The sequence below is a fragment of the Neopelma chrysocephalum genome, unplaced genomic scaffold (genome assembly GCF_003984885.1).
Source record: "Neopelma chrysocephalum unplaced genomic scaffold, ASM398488v2 Primary Assembly neopelma1_23, whole genome shotgun sequence".
In the NCBI taxonomy this organism is placed as follows: Eukaryota; Metazoa; Chordata; class Aves; order Passeriformes; family Pipridae; genus Neopelma; species Neopelma chrysocephalum.
The window spans coordinates 26,374,117-26,392,064 of record NW_020897691.1 but is presented as its reverse complement, the minus strand read 5'-3'; the positions used below and the strand labels follow the sequence as shown (position 1 = coordinate 26,392,064).

Genomic DNA, 17,948 nt, shown 5'->3' with positions numbered 1-17,948 from the left:
GGCATAGGAAAAAAAAAATAAAGTTTTAGATTTCCAGACAGACTGCAGCTAAGAAAGTATGGAAAGAGAAGTTGAAAATGTCAATTTAAATTTTTTTTTACATGTCGTATTTGTTTCTTCCTCTGAATACTTTCGGCCTTGTCCAACACTTTACTTCTGCAGCTTCAACCTAGTAGATTTCCATTTTCATTGATTTTGTGCAGATTTTCAGTTTCAATTTCTTTTCTTTATTTAATGTAATGTATTTGTCTCCTGAATAATGATGTTGTTCTACCTGATATAGACGCTGCAGCACTAAAAACAACCATTATTTACTTATCTTCTTGCTGTGAATGTTTTGACACGATCGGTCTTCAGAAGACAACCAATCCCATCTAAAATATGCTCTCTCTTCTAAGATTGTTCCATTGCACAAATTTGGAATTTATTTTTTACAAGATTCTGGGCAAATAAAATTCCTACATTTTTGCATGTATATGAACACAGAATTACGTAAGCACAGGTAAAGCAGGTTATATTTCTAATACCAATTGGACTCATTTTTGGTAGTTACTTTACTCCACTCATGAATTTTCTGGCCTTTATTTGTCAACATCTTCACATCTAATTGCTCTTCTCCCACAGATTTGTTCCCATTCATTCTACTCTTTTCTTCCACTGCAGAAGAAGCTGTGTTTAACTTGCATCACTATGTGGTCAAGAACTTTCCTGACTTTTCAATGTTACATAATTTCTCGTTAAGATCTCAATCTGTAATCTTTCAGTTCTGTTCGACACCTTGATGTTGATATTCCATGTCTAAACCCTTAGAATTAGTGACTTTTGGAGCCTTGTTTTCTACAACATCGTTTGTATCTGGGCACAAGACCATTATTTTCATTCACTGAAAGAGGAAGATGTATAGATTTTTGCAGAAACCACTGGCATCTCATGCCCCAGAAATTAAAATAAAATAATTTCTTTTAAGCTGTTTTTTTAGGTTTTGGATTTTATAATTCTAGATTTTAATTTTTAGTATTTATAGGGTTTTTCTAGGAATGCATAACAAGGAACATAAAGAAGGAAAAAACAGGATAATGTCTCAGGCTTTGGAATTTTTTTTTAAAGAATCATTTCAAGTCACGTTTAGATTACTTTCACATTTTTCAGGAGTAAGGGATATTTTCTTTATTTTTATAAAGAAGAGTCTTCTTGTTACCTTTTTGTAGAGTCAATGTGAAGGGGAAGAGATTTTCTTTATTAAATTATATTTTTAATGTTCTATTAGTACAAACTTTGTATTGGTGAGATGCTTTTGAAGGTCAACACTGTCATGCACCTTTTAATATTATGCAAAGTCTTTGGATCACATGAGCAGTCTTACTGTGGAAGGATAGTTTGCAAAATTATAAAGCCATTTGTGAGATATATAGTATGGGAGACTGCTGCTTGACATCTTATTATGAAGAAATGGAATAGCTGAATTTTCACTGATGAATCACAGTTGTATGGTGTCACCTTTCCTACGAAATAACTGGCCATGCATTTAACATTGATTTAAATTTGACATTTAAAAAAATAAATTAAAAAACCAGAGCACTTTATTAAAGGGAAGTTGCTAATTACTAAGAAGCACAATTTGTAAATAAAAGGATGGTGATTTTTTCAGCCTGTGATTTATTTCAATGCAGCCTTTTGTTAGAGTCCAAACAAGACTAGATGGTATTTTAATTGCTCTTTGTGGCTGAACTTCTCAGAAAACGTTTTTTGTTGTTTTGAGGTTTTCTTCTCTCCTTCTCTCTCCTTCAGTATTTCACCTTCTGGCTGTTTTTCAGTCTGTACCTCTTGCTTTGATGCTGTCATATTTCAGTCCTTAATTTCTCTGCTTTATTTTACCATTTCAGAAGAACGATCAAGTTAAGGCTGCCTCTAATCTCACATCTGCCAGTAGGGCTAAGGTTACTGCAAAGCCATAGCACTAGGAAGAACAACTTTCTAGAGAAATGTTGGTATTTTTATTCATTTGGCAAGTATGTTTTTTGTGGGTGCAAACATCAAATTCAACAAAATTTTAAAAATCTCATTCCTTTCTCTATTCAAGCAACAGTTTAACTTTTCATCTAATTTATCTTGCAGTTGTGCTGGCCTCAACACAGACGTGTGAATGGCACAATTTTTGGTGGAGTCTGTGCACCATGTACATGCTTTGGTCATGCAGACTCGTGTGATGATATCACAGGAGAATGCCTGGTAAGTGTCACTACAGGAAACTTGATGGGCATAGCCAACATCAATTCAATATACTATTGCAATTGAATTAGTGTACTCTGAGACATGAAATATTCAAGAAGAACAAAGCCAGTGATTAACAGAAGAAATATTTATGTTGAACTGTTGCTGAAATTTAGGATCCCCTCGTACCAAGATATGATATCTTTTATGGTTTAAAAAAAAAGGGATTTTCTTTATCACATAGGATCTGTGTTTTACGATAGAATCAATAGTATAAGGTATGGCATGCAGAAAGCAGCAAATATATTAATAATTTTTCATGTAAGATTTATCTCCCTCTCCCACTTGTCTCCTACAGTATATCCAATTTATAGTATGTAGCAGGCAACTTTGTAAATTCTCTTCTAGTTTGATGAGAAGATATTGTTAGTGGCTTCCTTCATCTAAATTCATACTAAACCTCAAAGGAACATTTAATGAATTGTACTTTGGAAAAATAATAAAAGCATACAATCTGGGCTAAATCAGCTTTTTTTTTTTTTCTACGGAGATTTTATGTAGTTACCTACTAATTCAGCAATTAAATCTATGATGTTATCCATAGCAAGCCTACCAGCACATGACTATTTCCAGTCCATTCAGTAGCCTTTTGGAATGGGTGAATTATGCTGAATAGACTGTTCTGATTGACTCAAGGGCATTTTTAGTTTTATATTGTCTGACATGGCATGAAACTTGAAACAACATGTCTCATTTCATTAGTCTTGCGGAAGCACAATTTAAGCCAGTGCCAGTTTAGTGGGATATACTCTCGTTTCCCTGCAGAATTTCAAGCAGGTTCTGCAATGTGCATGTTTCTAAATGTTCCCTTTTATTTCCTTAAGAGATATCTGCTGGGAAAATTTCAAAATGAAAATTCAGGCTTTTTCCAGTATAATTTGACAATTAGAATTATTACTGTTCTTCCTGTTTTGCTCATAGAAGATGTTTAATTGCATTGCAGTGCAAAACAAGATATCCCTGATGTGTGGATCAGTGAATTTTTCAAATTGCCTTTTCATGAATAGAAGCTTAAAATGGTTCTCAATTTGATTATACTGTAAGCCTAGAATGAAAAAATGTGTTTGACATGACAGTTATGTTTTGAATCCTTCTCTTAATACTCAATGAAAATGTTTATCAGTAGGGTAATATGGATTTGTGTTTCTTGAGAAAAAATTATTGCATTAATTACTGTAGTCTCCAGCTACAATGTCTATAATATCAGTGTGGGATAAAATCAATTAGCACAAGAGAAAGGGAAGGGAAAATCTTGTTTAAGATATATCATCACTGGTGTCTATTTTGCTTAGGGTACATAGCCAGATGCAAGTTCTGAGGTTGTTTACTTCAGTGTCATCAAGTTTTAGCCCTTGCACAAGTTCCCTCTTTATTTTTGTCTGTGGCAACAGCCTGGATAAAACAGAAGGCCATGTAGTTGCATTCTGTATTGCTTTTGTGCTTTTCAACTGTTGCGAACTGTTAACTGAGACAGTGGAGCTCCCCCTTCTGATGTTTTAAGGATGCTGGTGTAAGATAATACAGTACTGACAAGGAAGTGGAAAATAACCAGTTGAAGATGTACTTTAATCTCTGCACGTTATCAAGCTCTCTGTGTTTTATGTGTTCTGTCTGAGCTTATACGAGATCATGCCATAGAGAAGAGGTGCACAGGGAGCTTAAAATCAGTTCTGGATTTTCTTGCATCTTTGAAAGCACTGTAAGTCAGATTGGCTAGTATCCATGCAGGCTATTAAATGCTGCTTTTCAATTTGGATCATAAGCCTTTTGAAGTGAAAGAGAGAGAAGTCTGAATGCTGAAAAAGAGAAATGTTTCACATCAAAGGCATTCTTTCTATTGAGGTTTACACAGCCTTTTGGCCTCCTCATTATTATTCATGGTGTTTTTTCAGTAATACAACAGACAATTTAGGCACCTAATTTACTGATATGATAGTTCTTTTTGCTCTTCCTTAGCTTTGAAATGTAGCTGAAAAGAAGCTGAAATATGTTTTTGACTCATGATAAAAGCTCAAATCATCTGCTTCAACACAGGCCTGTATAAAATGCTCATTTTAACGCATATCTCGCAGTAACCTGCAAAGCCCTTTGATCCCCACAGCAGCCATAGAGAGCTGCATGATACATTGTTCTCGTTACCATTGTGATATACATAACTGCTTTGGTACACAGGGCAAGTTCTAACATTCAGAAATACTGTTTTGTAATATTACACGTACAACATTTACAGTAGCTTTAGGAGGTTGGTTAAACTTAAACCTTGTGAAAAGCAAGCACATTTCAAGGTGTTTCATTCATTGCAGGATAGTACATCGCTATTAGCAAGCCCAGAGAAAGCAGATCTTTCTCACCTAAGTGGTGCTTAAATTGCTGAGTGGGCAGTCCACAGAGGCATCCCTTCCATATTGTATTCCTTTGTGTATAAATAACATATGCTACATAGGATGAGGCCCATGTCAGATCTGGTGGACATGTGCTTTAGACAGTGTTCATCAAAAGATCGACAAAATGTTTTCACCCATATTTATATACATGGAAACAAAATTATATGTCCTAGCTAAATGCAGTACTACCAGCTCTTCCACAAGTAAAAATAAGTAAAGCCTCTGCAACATCCTGATTACATTTGTAACACCAGGGAAGGGAATTGTCTGTGTAATCTTGACGTTACGGTAGTTTGAAAATACCAGAAGACTATATTCATGCTTCCAAAGACCTAATACCATTGTCGGGTCTAGGCGTCTAGGGAATATACTAGAATAGGCACCCAGGCTTACACTTTCGCCTGCTTTAGCTAGCTTTAACAGCTTCCCTGGTTGTCTCTGTGACAGATATCCTGAGAAAGGGCATCAGTGTGCCAAAGGCACTATCTTGGACTCAGTCATACTCCCTGATTAAAGTTTTATTTTCATCACTAGCATTCTATTCTGACTGTTCATACACATTCAGCTGCATATGCAGCTAAGCAGTAGTCATTTTTCAGTGTGAATTAAAGGTTCCCTGATACTGGGCATAAAGATGTTAATTTTGTTTGTTCCAAAACAGAAGAGCTGCCTCAGTAGGAAATGGTGGAAAACACACTTCAGGACACCAGCAATAAAGTTTACACGGTACAGACTGAGTCATGCATAAAATTTCAGACAAAAATAAATCCCACAGTCTTACTTACCCAGAGGTTGTCCAAGTGAGGTTTAATGCTGTTTAGAGATAAAAGAGGTCCAGAAAATTGATGCATTCAAAATAGTATGAGATACAGTATGGGGAATTTCAAAACATAAATATTTAGACATAAAATGAGGGGAGACCTCATAACAGTCTTAAAACTTCCTCACCAGGGGAAGAGGAGGGGCAGGCACCGATCTCTTCTCTGTAGTGACCAGTAACAGGACCAGAGGCGATGGCCTGAAGCTGTGTCAGGAGATGTTTAGGCTGGATATCAGGAAAAGGTTCTTCACTCAGAGGCTGGTCAGGCACTGGAACAGGCTTCCCAGAGAATTGGTCATGGCACCAAGACAAAGTTCAAGAAGCTTTTGGACAATGCCCCCAGGCACATGGTGTGATTCTCGGGGTGGTCCTGTGCAGGGCCAGGAGTTGGACTTGATCCTTCCAACTGTGGATATTCTATGATTCTATGATTGTGAGGAAGTAAACACAGATATCTGGATTGAGGAGATTTAGTCACAGTATGTGGAAATGACTGATAGTAGAGTGCCAGAAAATATTTCATCAAAGAGAAGGTGGTCAAGTCTTTCTAACATGAATTGTTTTCCCACAAAATGGAAGGTTTCAGGTTTTTACATTAAAAAAAAAGCAGAAGCTGCAAATACTACTCAGCAAGAGATGCAAAGCTTTAAAGTAGTGTGTTAGTTCCTCTCACTTTAATAACATCCTTGACATATAAGCTGTTCATATTCTTCAGAAACGTTAAGATGTGTCTGAGGATATTTAAAGCTAAACTTAACACAAAAAAAGAATCCATTATTTTTCAGAAAAAGCACAAATAATTTGACATGATGCCTTTAAAAAGTTGAATTGCAAGGGATTTTTCTCTTGAAACACCTAAATTATTTTTGACACGTCTTCTTTGAAAAGCGTATCTTATTGTTCCCAGATACTTTTTTGGTATGGCTGGTAGATTCTCTTTTAATGTCAGCACTTGAAATAACAGTCAAACGGACTTAAATGACCTAATGAAGTTGATTTTAACCCAGCTGACTGTTCTAAAGCCATAATTTTAATTGATTAAGAGTCTCAGTAAGTTGGTATTAGCTCACAATCTACTAAATATATTAAAGTATAATATTGTGACTAATGCTTTCATTTTGAAGATATGCTGGTTGCATACACTAGCAATAAGAATGCACCCTTCGAAATAACAAGCATTTCTGGAGATGGATGCTCTTGACTTCAATGCGCTCAAGGCTAAAAAGGGTATTGTGCTTTTTCAGCTGCCCAGGTGTACGGTACTGGCTATGCATAGCACAATACAAAAAAGCTTCATACAAATCATTACAATCCTGGAAAGCTGTGAAGAACCCAGTGTTCTTTAGAATACTGCTGTTTTCTTTCTTGAGGATAAATTATGCATTTCAGACAGTAAGGCTGTTAAATAGCAATCAGTGCCATATGCATGACTTATTAAAATGATAAAACTATTTTCCAGTGTTCTTAAAAAACTATTTTAACTTAAATCATAAGTTTGAAAGTACCTACGCCTTAAAATAAAACAAACAAAAGCAAGCCTCAAGAGTTTTTAAGCAGCAGCTTGAGTAAAGAAGATTCTAGATTTGATCTCTCCTGTTGTCTAAAACACACCCCAATAAATAAAATCTGTCTCATGGCTTTCATTTTGGCCTTTTCAATTTGTCATGTGCTTTTTCAGTCCATACACAAGAACATCAAGATGGCATTTAACAGCCAAAATCATTCTTACTCCTTTCTCTGTTTTTTGTTGTGAGAGGACCACACTTGAGTATCTTGTGGCAAATAGCAGTGAAAGGAATAGTGTGATGTGGGGGGAGACAGGAAAGAGATTAAACCAGAAAACTAATTTTCTGAATCTATTATGGATTCTGCAAAATTATTTAGAATTTCTAAACCCTCTATGTGAGAAGGAAGAAGAATAGAAAGAGTAATTACTCTTTAAAACTTGGTTCTTGCAAGTCATCATAGGAAGTCTATTCTCACAGGAGCAATTTCCGTTCTGCTAAAACATTGTTTACTTTGAGATGAGCCAAAAGTTATGTACAAAAATGCAAATCTAGTACTGCCATTTTTATGTTGCATGTTTCATATGCTCAGATTAACTCTCCTATTATGAAAGCCATTCATGTAGACAAACACATACTGTTGGATAGGGCCCTATATACAGTGTACTTGTCCTCGTTTCTACTCACAAAATAGAGTCTGGATGTTATTCTAGCAAATAAGTATTAATTTAGTAATTCAGGCTTTACTACTGTGTACAAATACAGCTAGCCATATACCTTGTAAAATGAACTAGTGCACTTACATGTGAAATGTAATAATTTATTTTTATAAATTGTGTAGTCTGGGCTTTATTTTTTGAATCAATATCTGAAAACAGTTTGTCAGTTTGTCAGACTGCAATACTAACCTGTTTTATGCTGCTCTGAAGGTTGGTTTTCTTTAAGCAAGCTAGAACAATAATACAGCTGTTTTTTGGTGGAAATATAAAGGTTTGCAATTAAATATTCTTTTTGTTTTACACAGAAAAAAATTATCCACAAGAACACAACTACCCAACACACATGAATCATAGATTGTGATATCTAACCTCTAGAACTGTTTCTCAACCAGCAGAAAAAAATCAGAATATATGTTGCAGAGCTGTTATAATCCTGGTGTGATGATGAGCTAGGTGAATTTATATGTAAGTTTCCATCTCTAAGTTCTCTAATAGTCAATTTATACTTTTCATCTTCTGTTTACAGGACTGTAAACACAACACAGGTGGTTCATATTGTGATAGATGCCTTCCTGGCTTCTATGGTGATCCTACTAAAGGGACAGCTGAGGACTGTCAGTTGTGTGCTTGCCCCTTAAATATACCTTCTAACAAGTAAGTTGTATATTTATTGCATATTACACTTTTTCACTTAGTAAATTGCATGATTTCTTGATTTATATTTTTGCATTTACATTTGAAATCTTTTCTTATTTCAATCAAGTGATATACTCTGTAATATAAACTTTTAATTTTTGCAGTTGTACAGAGTGCTTCACAGACAGGCAAAGATCAAGACAAAAGCTGGATGAGACTAATTTAGAAAGAACAACACAGAATTTGCATTTAGAATCACTTTTAGAATCGATAGCTAGCATTTGCTTGTCTGTCCTCCTTAAGAGTTGTTGTTTCTAGTTTTAAAGCTCAATGTACAGATTTGATAGGTAGGCTTTTTCAGTAACTGAATTTAAAGTCAATTTATGTTGATCAGATAAAATAGTGATTTTTTCTGCTCAGTGATTTGTTTGGAATCTGAATCCATCCTTAGATCTTACGAGCGAAAATATTGTGTCAGCATATCTCAGAATATTCACTACTGTTTTATTAAATAAAATACTAGTGAAAAGTTATTCAAAACTCTGATCTAAGAACCAAAGTTTCCCTCATTCCAAAAGCTTTCTATGCTACTCCATAGCCTAATTTAATAGACCGAGTAGCTTGAAGATTTTTTCATTTGTTTCGTCCCAGTCAGTACCTGAAAAATAACAGTACCAAAATAATTTTACGTGATGTAGTTGAATAAAACTGAACCTTGTCTGTGGCATTGAGTCCTATTAAAATTGCACTGATTAGAGAAGGAATAGCCTAAGCACTTATGAGCAGAAATTCCAGGGGATTGTAGAATGGGAGCCTGCCTTCCTGTTAGCACGGCTCTTGAGTTGGTTTTATTAGATATATATGGGTTTATTATATCTGCTGCTCAGGCATAGTTCCTCTGACATCCTCATTACTTAGTATTTCCTTGCATCGTTAATTAGTTATCTTTCTCTTGTTTGAGAACACTATGCTGACAAAGCAGGAGAAACACTATCACATTTCAATCTTGCACAGATGTGCGACAAACCAAGTAAATAGGTTGAATTTAGGTTTTGATTGGCAAAATGCCTGGAGACTTCCATTATGTATTTGTCAGAGTTCTCTGTGCTTTACTTACCTTTTTTGAAGTTGAGAGTCCTCTTTTTAATATTTAGTTTTCTTAAAAATGATAGGTACAAAATACACAGTATAAACATTCTTTGAACTGTGAAACTGTGTTAGTCCTGAATTCTACAAAGTTCAGCTTTGTAGAACTCATTGTAAGGTTCAACATCTCATGACATTACAGTTATAGACCAATTATTTAAAAAAGAAATTGTTAAAGATTTAATGTGTTACCTGTAGGCTGTTAAAATACTTGTTTTTCTTTTTTGCTTAGTTGAAAGTGAGTTTGTTATGCTAGGGAAAATGTTTGTAAACAATTCAGATTTCTTCGCATGAAAAATAAAGAAACTTCTACCAAGGTCATGTCACTGTACAGATGTAGTATATGTCATGTTCTTTCTGAGTAATTGAATGAATTACAATGACTAATTCTATGTACAAATTATTGTAAATAGCTTTTATAGATTTTAATTCCTGTAGCATTTAATTTCTAACATGACATAACATGGCATCTGTAGGTCTCTAAGCTTAATACTAATTTCCTGCTACACAGAGAATATTGTTCATGCAATAAGCCTGAGAAATATATTTTTATTAAGAAATAAGTTTTATCTTTTATAACAGTCTAATTTCTTTATGAGGTTTGTAGTGGTTCCCATCACTGTTCTCGCAGCACGTGACTCGTTTTTTTTGCAATGCCACATAAGGTGGAGAAGTGTTCCATTCACTTTAGAAATGATGTGGTGATGGTGTTGTTCCATAGTTGACTTAAGTCCCTCTCCTATTTTCTAATGGCAAGAGTTTCCATATGCAGTCATTGAAGACAATTATAAAACTGTCTTCTGAAGCACAACAGTCATGAGTGGCTTGCCATATGTCAAACAAGAGCACTTAGCCAAACCAGGAAACGAAAATTGTTATCTAAGCTCATTTTCTACATCCTGGGCTGTATTTTCCACTTTTTGCATATATCTGCATATAGGTGCTTATATCATGCAAATGAGATCAATACCCATATTATAAATGGTATATGTAATGGATGCTTGACTTCTTTGTCCTATCTCTTCTCATTAAGGTACCACTCTTACAAACTGTTCTAACATTCTTAGTCCTTAAGGAGTTTCAAATAAACTGATTTTCTTCTATAAAGATTATCAGACATACTACTAAGTAATTTTTTCTAATAAATGTAAATGTCTGGGATAATTACTGCTCTTCTCTTGACGTGGTGATAAATTTAATATGGGTAACAAAGACTGTGACAGGAATGCTTTATCACTGAAAATGGGAGATAGAAGATATCTCACTAAGCCTGGGAAGGTCACAAGTAAACTCATAGCATGTGAACTAGGAATTCAGGTCGGTCACAGAATTTTAATGTTTTCTTGGAGTATTAAATAAAATCACACACAAATTCTCAAGGGATATTTTCCATAACATACTTGTAAGCCTTTAGAAAGTCCTGTCTCCCGACATAGACTTAACACATATATACCCATACTGTGTATTCATATTGTCCCATGTCCTGTTATTAATGTTATCTTATATAAAAACAGTAAAGAGCGATGATAAATCAAGAGGGACTGCTATTTTTTGAAGCTTGTTATGACAAATCAATACTTAACAGTTCTTTAGTATTTAGCACTAGCAAGTAACAAGGTTCTTAATAATCAGAAAGATAAACCCTTCTTAGCTTGATATCATGTATTTCTTTATAGTATGCAGATAGGAATTTCTCAATATATTAGTGTTTAGTGTTGAGATGTGGACTGACTATTATGTCAGAGAAAGAATCTAGGAGGCTAGGTCTGAGCATAACCCTTAAAACATGGAAATTCTACTATTCATTATTATTGCTTAGTAATAATAAGAGCATCATTATTATCATTATCATCATCATGATTACTACAACATTTTAAATGTATGCAGTTGAATTTAGAGTTCTTGGTGGAACTTTGGTACAGTCAGTTTTGTTCAATGCTATAATAAGCTGTGATAGGATCTCCACAAAGTTTCCCATGTAGCTCTTGGAAAGAGTGAGGTTGGGACTGAGAAGCAGGAACTTATTTAAGTAAGTCAGGTGCTGCTGATTATATTCAATGATAATGTGTGCTTTCATTGCTATTAAAAAATAGAACAAGCAATTATTGTTTCTTCAACTGACTCCTCATGCATTTGTGGATCTCATGGCTAGGCTTCGCGAACGAAGATTTGGGAAGGGCTCTACCCACATTTCTTGCAAGCGCATTGGTGGCTAAAAAGGCCAATACGAGAAAGGCATGTCCCGTTGCAAAAGGCACAGCAGAAAGACTCCTTGGATAGTATATTCTGCAAGGCACGATTCTTTCTGCGTTGTCTTTTCTCCTCAAGGGTGATCCTGTGAGCTTTCTCAAAAGCATCAGCAGCGTTATAGATGGTGTGTCTCCAGGCCTCCCGATTGGAGACCAGAGTAGACCAGTTATGTTGATCAATATGGCCAAGGCTGAGTTGTTGTTTCAGGGAGTCCTTGTATCTTTTCTTCGGGGCTCCTCTCCTGCGGCAGCTGGTGGCAAGTTCACCATAAAGCAGGATCTTAGGGAGGCGGTGGTCCTTCATCCTGGAGACGTGCCCTGCCCAGCGCAACTGTGTTCTCAGCAGCATGGCCTCAATGCTTGTGAGTGCTGCCTGTTCAAGAACAGATGTATTGGTCACATAGTCTGACCAGTGGATGTTTAGGATTGTACGGAGGCAGCGTTGATGGAAGCACTCTAGGAGACGCAGGTGGTGGCGGTAGATGACCCATGATTCGGAACCATATAAAAGAGTAGACAGCACTATGGCTCTGTAAACACTGATCTTGGTACTTTTCTTCAAGTGTTTATTACGCCAAACTCTTTTATGGAGTTTTCCCAAAGCACTATATGCCTTCGCTAACCTGTTGTCTATCTCCCCGTCAATCTGACCATCCGAGGAGATGAGGAGATGAGGCTGCCTAGGTAATTCATGGATCTATTATTAAGTAAATGACATTGGAAAATAACACAAACATAATCCTTAGGGGAAAGAGAAAAATCCCAATACTTGTCTATGTTTATTGGACCTGACATTCCCACACTTTTCTTACTGATCTCTGTGTCTGTGAGATAACACAGAATAAAGAGTAATTGAGGACAGATCATAGGATGGATGACTCCTGAGAAGTGGGGTCTAGTCACCAGCATCTAATCACATTAAATTACCCTAATTAAGATTTTCTGCCTTCACTGTGCCTATTATTTTCCAGAAACTTTCATGGTATATCCTGCTTTAATACATCCAAGGTTGGATTATATCTATTTGCTATTATTGTAGAATGAACTGTTACCTCGAGTATACCTTCCTTCTGATGTCTTTGTTGGAACAATTCTATTGCTTCTCAACTTCTCTTTTCCTAGGTTACAAAAGATAAATTTAGTGTCTTCTTTTCAGGTAGGTGTTTTGTTTTCCCATTGTGAATAGTCACTGCAGTATGTACTTGCTCCTATTCTTTTATTTTCATTTTTTTCCTTTTTCTATTTTTGTTCGATCAGAGTTGATTACCACTGTTTAGATGAGGCCTTATAAAGATGCTCATATGTCTCTGTCTCTAATAATCATTACAGAATTACAGAAAAACAGATTTCCTCTTTTTCTTTTTAGTGTCTTTGAGAGTGTCAGGAGGTTTCTTCAGAGAAGTGTGTTAAGGGAGAAAGATTATGGAAAGCAAAATGCTAACAGTGAGGGAACACAGTTCAGAGTTAAACACAGACATTGAGAGGAGGAGCTTGCAAATGCCTACAGTATCTTTATTAATAAAAAAAGAAAAAACCAAAACAGCCAAAATTAATTAGAACATAGCAAAGAGGTAAAGCCTTCTAGTCTGCAAGCTATTCTTAAACTTCACGTGCCTGTGTGGCCTGTAGCTTGAGGTCATTGGCACTTGATTAACTCAAATGTGTTCTCTGGGAGGCTGCACCAGATATTTTCCTTTTTGCCCCTCCCCTTTCTTGTTCACTGGGTTCCTTTCACAGCCGACTATACACAAAGTTAACTGAGCTTTTAGTCAGTTGTCCTTCAGAAAGATTTTTATAGGAGCTGCATTATGGCATAGATTGTTTTGCCAGGCCCTGGGGGGCACAAACAAACAGCTGTGCATTCCTGCCTTTTTAATGGTATCCAGACTACTCAGTAGCAGGCTCAAGTCCCGTAATAACAGGCTATTGGGATGCTGCCATCCGTTGCTCTATATTCAGTGTCGCAGAAATAGCAGAGTCATTCCAAATTCAATTTGCTGGAGTCGGACTTAAACCCTATGTCCTAGACCAGAATCACTTTTCCTGTGCACTGTTTTGCAAATTAACCATCTCTAAAGTGGGAAGAGAAATATGCTGTTAACCATCTTTTATTTATGTTTTGTCTTTGCCCCCCTTCTTTCTCAATATCAACAACACAGCTTTAGCCCAACATGCCATTTTGACCGAAGTCGTGGATTAATATGCGATGAATGCCCTGCTGGTTATGTGGGACCACGCTGTGAAAGGTAAGTAGGCACCATGCTTTTAACCATATGACATCTGAAACAAAAGTATTGATCACATGAAACTGTTCTACCTTTTTATTACTTCCCCTTCTCATCCCCATTCCTGTGTTCTTAAACTCCCTGAAGAAATTCCTGTGTATTTTCCTTTGATATTGCATATATGAATTGGTATTTTTCTAGTGCTTGTTTTATTATTTTATGGTAAAATGTAAAGTTTCCAAGAAGCAATTTCTGAGAAGTAAGAGTCTTTGTTAAAAAAGTTTCTTCTAGCATTTCTGTCACTCTTCTGTGATTTTTATAAATCTTTTGTCTCTTTTGTCATTTGAACATTTAGAGCATGGTGAATCAAATATGCTGTAAATTACTGATGCCTCTTTTAGAGAAGTTAATATGCAGAAAAAATACAGCTCTTCTAACATGTTATTTGTAGATTTTGATTATTTTTAAAAATAATATTTTACATTTTTGTTGCTTCTTGATCCCTGTTGCAGTCTTTATTTAGCAAGTAGAACAAACTATGTTTTAATGAGAAAAAGAGAATTCTTATTTGTCAAATAAATAGAAAAGCTCAATATACATTTCCTACACTTATTACTACCCCTACAAAAGCATTATTCTGAAAGGATCATATAGAGAATTTAAATGAAACAGATGGCTAACATGAGTGCTGGTGGTAAGCTCCCAGGAACCCTCTTCCACAGGAGGTGAGACCACACAAGCAAAGGGATATCAACACTGTATCTGCATGCCTTTGGTCCCTTGGGTTTTCACATGGATAAAACAGCTTTCAAGAGCAGTTAATGTGCCAGGGGACCTCTGCTAGTTGTTTGAAGGTCATGAGGAATTGCTATTGGCGTTGTCTCCATGATCCCAGTCCCCTATGACCCTGCCAATGACACCCATTGAAGAGGGGCTGGCAAAGTTAAGGGGCGTGAAAACATGGCATTTGGATTTCTTAGTGGGCTTTTGCCATTTGGCACTTCCATGAGCTGCTTGAAGCGTTTTCCAATGTAAATCCTAAAAAAGATAAGGTTTCTGAATGAAGACTTACAATATTCTGGCTGAGATGAGAAGAAATAGGAATGAACCAAGAGGAAGAGCCAACCAGAAAAGCAGCAACCTGACCATATGCTGTGAATCTCCCTATAGTCCTGTCTTTCCAATTTGCAGCTATTTCCTTTTAAATCCCCTGTTGTGCTATAACTGTCCCAAAGTGATAGTGCAGGCTGTCACCTGTTTCCACACATCATCACCAAGTCTGCTCCTGCTGCATGCTATTTCTGCCTGTCTTTTACTGTCTGTCTTGGAAGTCATCACCTTTTTTCAGCTAGTGGGCTGTGAAGTTAATGATGGCAGGAATAAATCACATCAAGAGCACTTTGGTGGCAGTTTGTCAATGCAGGGTCATTGACAGCTTCCATTAGCAACAAGTGCTGTTTCTGAGTGGAGCACAGGCTGTAGATGAAGTAGGACAGAATCTGAATAAATGATGAGCTTGGATTTTAGCCTGATTTCCTAAGGAAATGAGGCTAGTGTGATCTTTTTGTGCATGTCTGCCTGGCTGCCTGCAAAGTCATCTGAACTTGTAGGTCAATTTCAGCCAAATTTGGCAGAAGGATAGGAGGTCTCAAAGATAATAATTGTTCCCAAAGGTTTTGTGAAAAGAAGTGGCTGAATGGAGGTTAATAAATCAGGACGTCATGGCTAAGGGGGAGAATATTGTGTGAACTCACACCTGATTAAACAGCAGAGAATACATGAGATAGAGAGAGAACAAGAGAGATTACTAAATGTTCTGCCCATAAGAAAACTTTCACAGGGCAAGGAAAAAGTGCTACTGTAGCCTGAGGGTTTACTCCCTGCTAAATAGAACATCCTGCAGCAAATTATCAGTCCTTAGCCTTGTAACCGTGAGATATAAATCTGCTGGAAATTAGACCATTAATTCCAATGCTCACAGAACAATTTGCTTTTAATTTTAACAAGTTGCTTGGAAATGTCTGCAGCTGTCAGTAATAATGATCAGGAGAAAGCATGTCACCTTTTGCTATTAATAGTGATTGTATAATGGCTGAAAAAGTTTACATGAAATTCTTTTTCATTTTAGCAACTACAAAGTGACAAGTGATCTGAGCCATGTGATTCATTAGCTGAACCATCCTAAATTATCATGATATACTAAGTATGTATGATATACTAAGTATATATGAAGTGAGTATGCACAGTACTGTACTTATTCATCCTAAAAAAATATCCTGTCCCCTAGAGAGATACATGTACATGTCTGAGCTGTAAAATGCCAAAAAAATTGCTACTTCTTTCACCTGTACTCTTCAGAAAAATGTTGCCAAAATCGCTCAATGTTCTGAAGGGTCTAGCTCATAACACCATCAAAATAATTGCAGGTATAAACTGTGTTGAGAGTTACCACATACCTATAATTGTAGAGAAACTCCAGCTTTCCCATTTAATATTTTTCCCCAGCAAATTAGACATAAGTTTTTTTCCCTTTCTCACTGCTCACTTTTCCAAAGACATATGAAGTAAGATGTTCATTCTCTTAACCTCATAGAAAGGATCTATGAGAATATCCTGGGCTCAAAGGACAGCTTTTTGACATTTATAGGGTGATGATATGCCTTTTCCAAATACAGTCTTGATAGAGATAAGAGCACAAAGCTTTAGGGAACAGAAGCAAAATGGGTGAGAGTTTAGCTTTTCCTGTAGTCATGACTAGGCTTCGCGAACGAAGATTTGGGGAGGGCTCTACCCATGTTTGTTACAGGTGAGCTGGTGGCTAAAAAGGCCAGTACAAAATAGGCACGTCTGGTTGCAAAAGGCACAACAGAAAGACTCCTTAGGTGATAAATTCTGCAAGACACAATTCTTTCTGCATTGTCTTTGCTCCTCAAGAGTGATCCTGCGAGCTTTCTCAAAAGCATCAGCAGCGTTATAGATAGTGTGTCTCCAGACCTCCTGATTGGAGACCAGAGTAGACCAGTTATGTTGATCAATATGGCCAAGGCTGAGTTGTTGTTTCAGGGAGTCCTTGTATCTTTTCTTCGGGGCTCCTCTCTTGCGGCACCCGGTGGCAAGTTCACCATAAAGCAGGATCTTAGGGAGGCGGTGGTCCTTCATCCTTGAGATGTGCCCTGCCCAGCGCAGCTGTGTTCTCAGCAGCATGGCCTCAATACTTGTGACTGCTGCTTGTTCTAGAACAGACGTATTAGTCACATAATCTGACCAGTGGATGTTTAGGATTGTACGGAGGCAGCGTTGATGGAAGCATTCTAGGAGTCGCAGGTGGTGGCGGTAGATGACCCATGATTCGGATCCATATAAAAGAGTAGACAGCACTATGGCTCTGTAAACACTGATCTTTTCCTGTAGTACTCCACCATTTATGTACATAGTTCCAATAACCTTTTCCTTCAAGGAGAGATGAGAGATCACACATTATGTGTGAGGAGAAGGGTGAGCTGGCTCATGTCCTACCTTCCCCCCCCTTCCCCATTCTTCAAGTCTAGCACAGAGTGCCACCAGCCACAGTCTCTCACAAGTACTGTGGCTTCAAACTATTGCTCATTCTAGCCAATATAATTCTTCCACTAGTGCCAGAGGAGCAATTCTGTGTTCCAGTGCTGATGGGAAAAGGGTCAAACATTTCAGGAGATTTGATACAACAAATGTGTTATGCAGGATTGCTTATAGCTTGCAAAGGTAGGCACTCTGACGTTAGAAAATGCAAGATTTATAGTTGGTCACACAACAATAACATCTGTGCTGTGCATCTGAGTTAAGATATCTAACTGTGTACTCACAAGTTTCTTTCTCCACAGGGCTTTTGCCTGATTTTGTACACAGGTTGAATGCACGTAAATTTCAAGGAGTCTGTACAAATAGTATTTCCAGACTTTAAAGTGTTTGCATGTACAGCCTTAATTAACTCTGTCCCAAGGGCTTTTTTCCCAG

The 17,948-nt window shown here is 36.8% G+C and overlaps 1 protein-coding gene across 5 annotated transcripts in view; it reads left to right on the top strand.

The window, feature by feature from the left end:
• LAMA2 (laminin subunit alpha 2) overlaps positions 1-17,948 on the top strand; it is a 363,498-nt gene that overhangs the window by 208,723 nt on the left and 136,827 nt on the right. For all 5 annotated transcript variants that reach the window (XM_027691351.1, XM_027691382.1, XM_027691393.1 and 2 more), the window contains exons 16-18: positions 2,116-2,229; positions 8,226-8,353; positions 13,890-13,976. In XM_027691351.1, the coding sequence (XP_027547152.1) occupies positions 2,116-2,229; positions 8,226-8,353; positions 13,890-13,976 (329 nt within the window). The remainder of the gene's footprint in view (positions 1-2,115; positions 2,230-8,225; positions 8,354-13,889; positions 13,977-17,948) is intronic.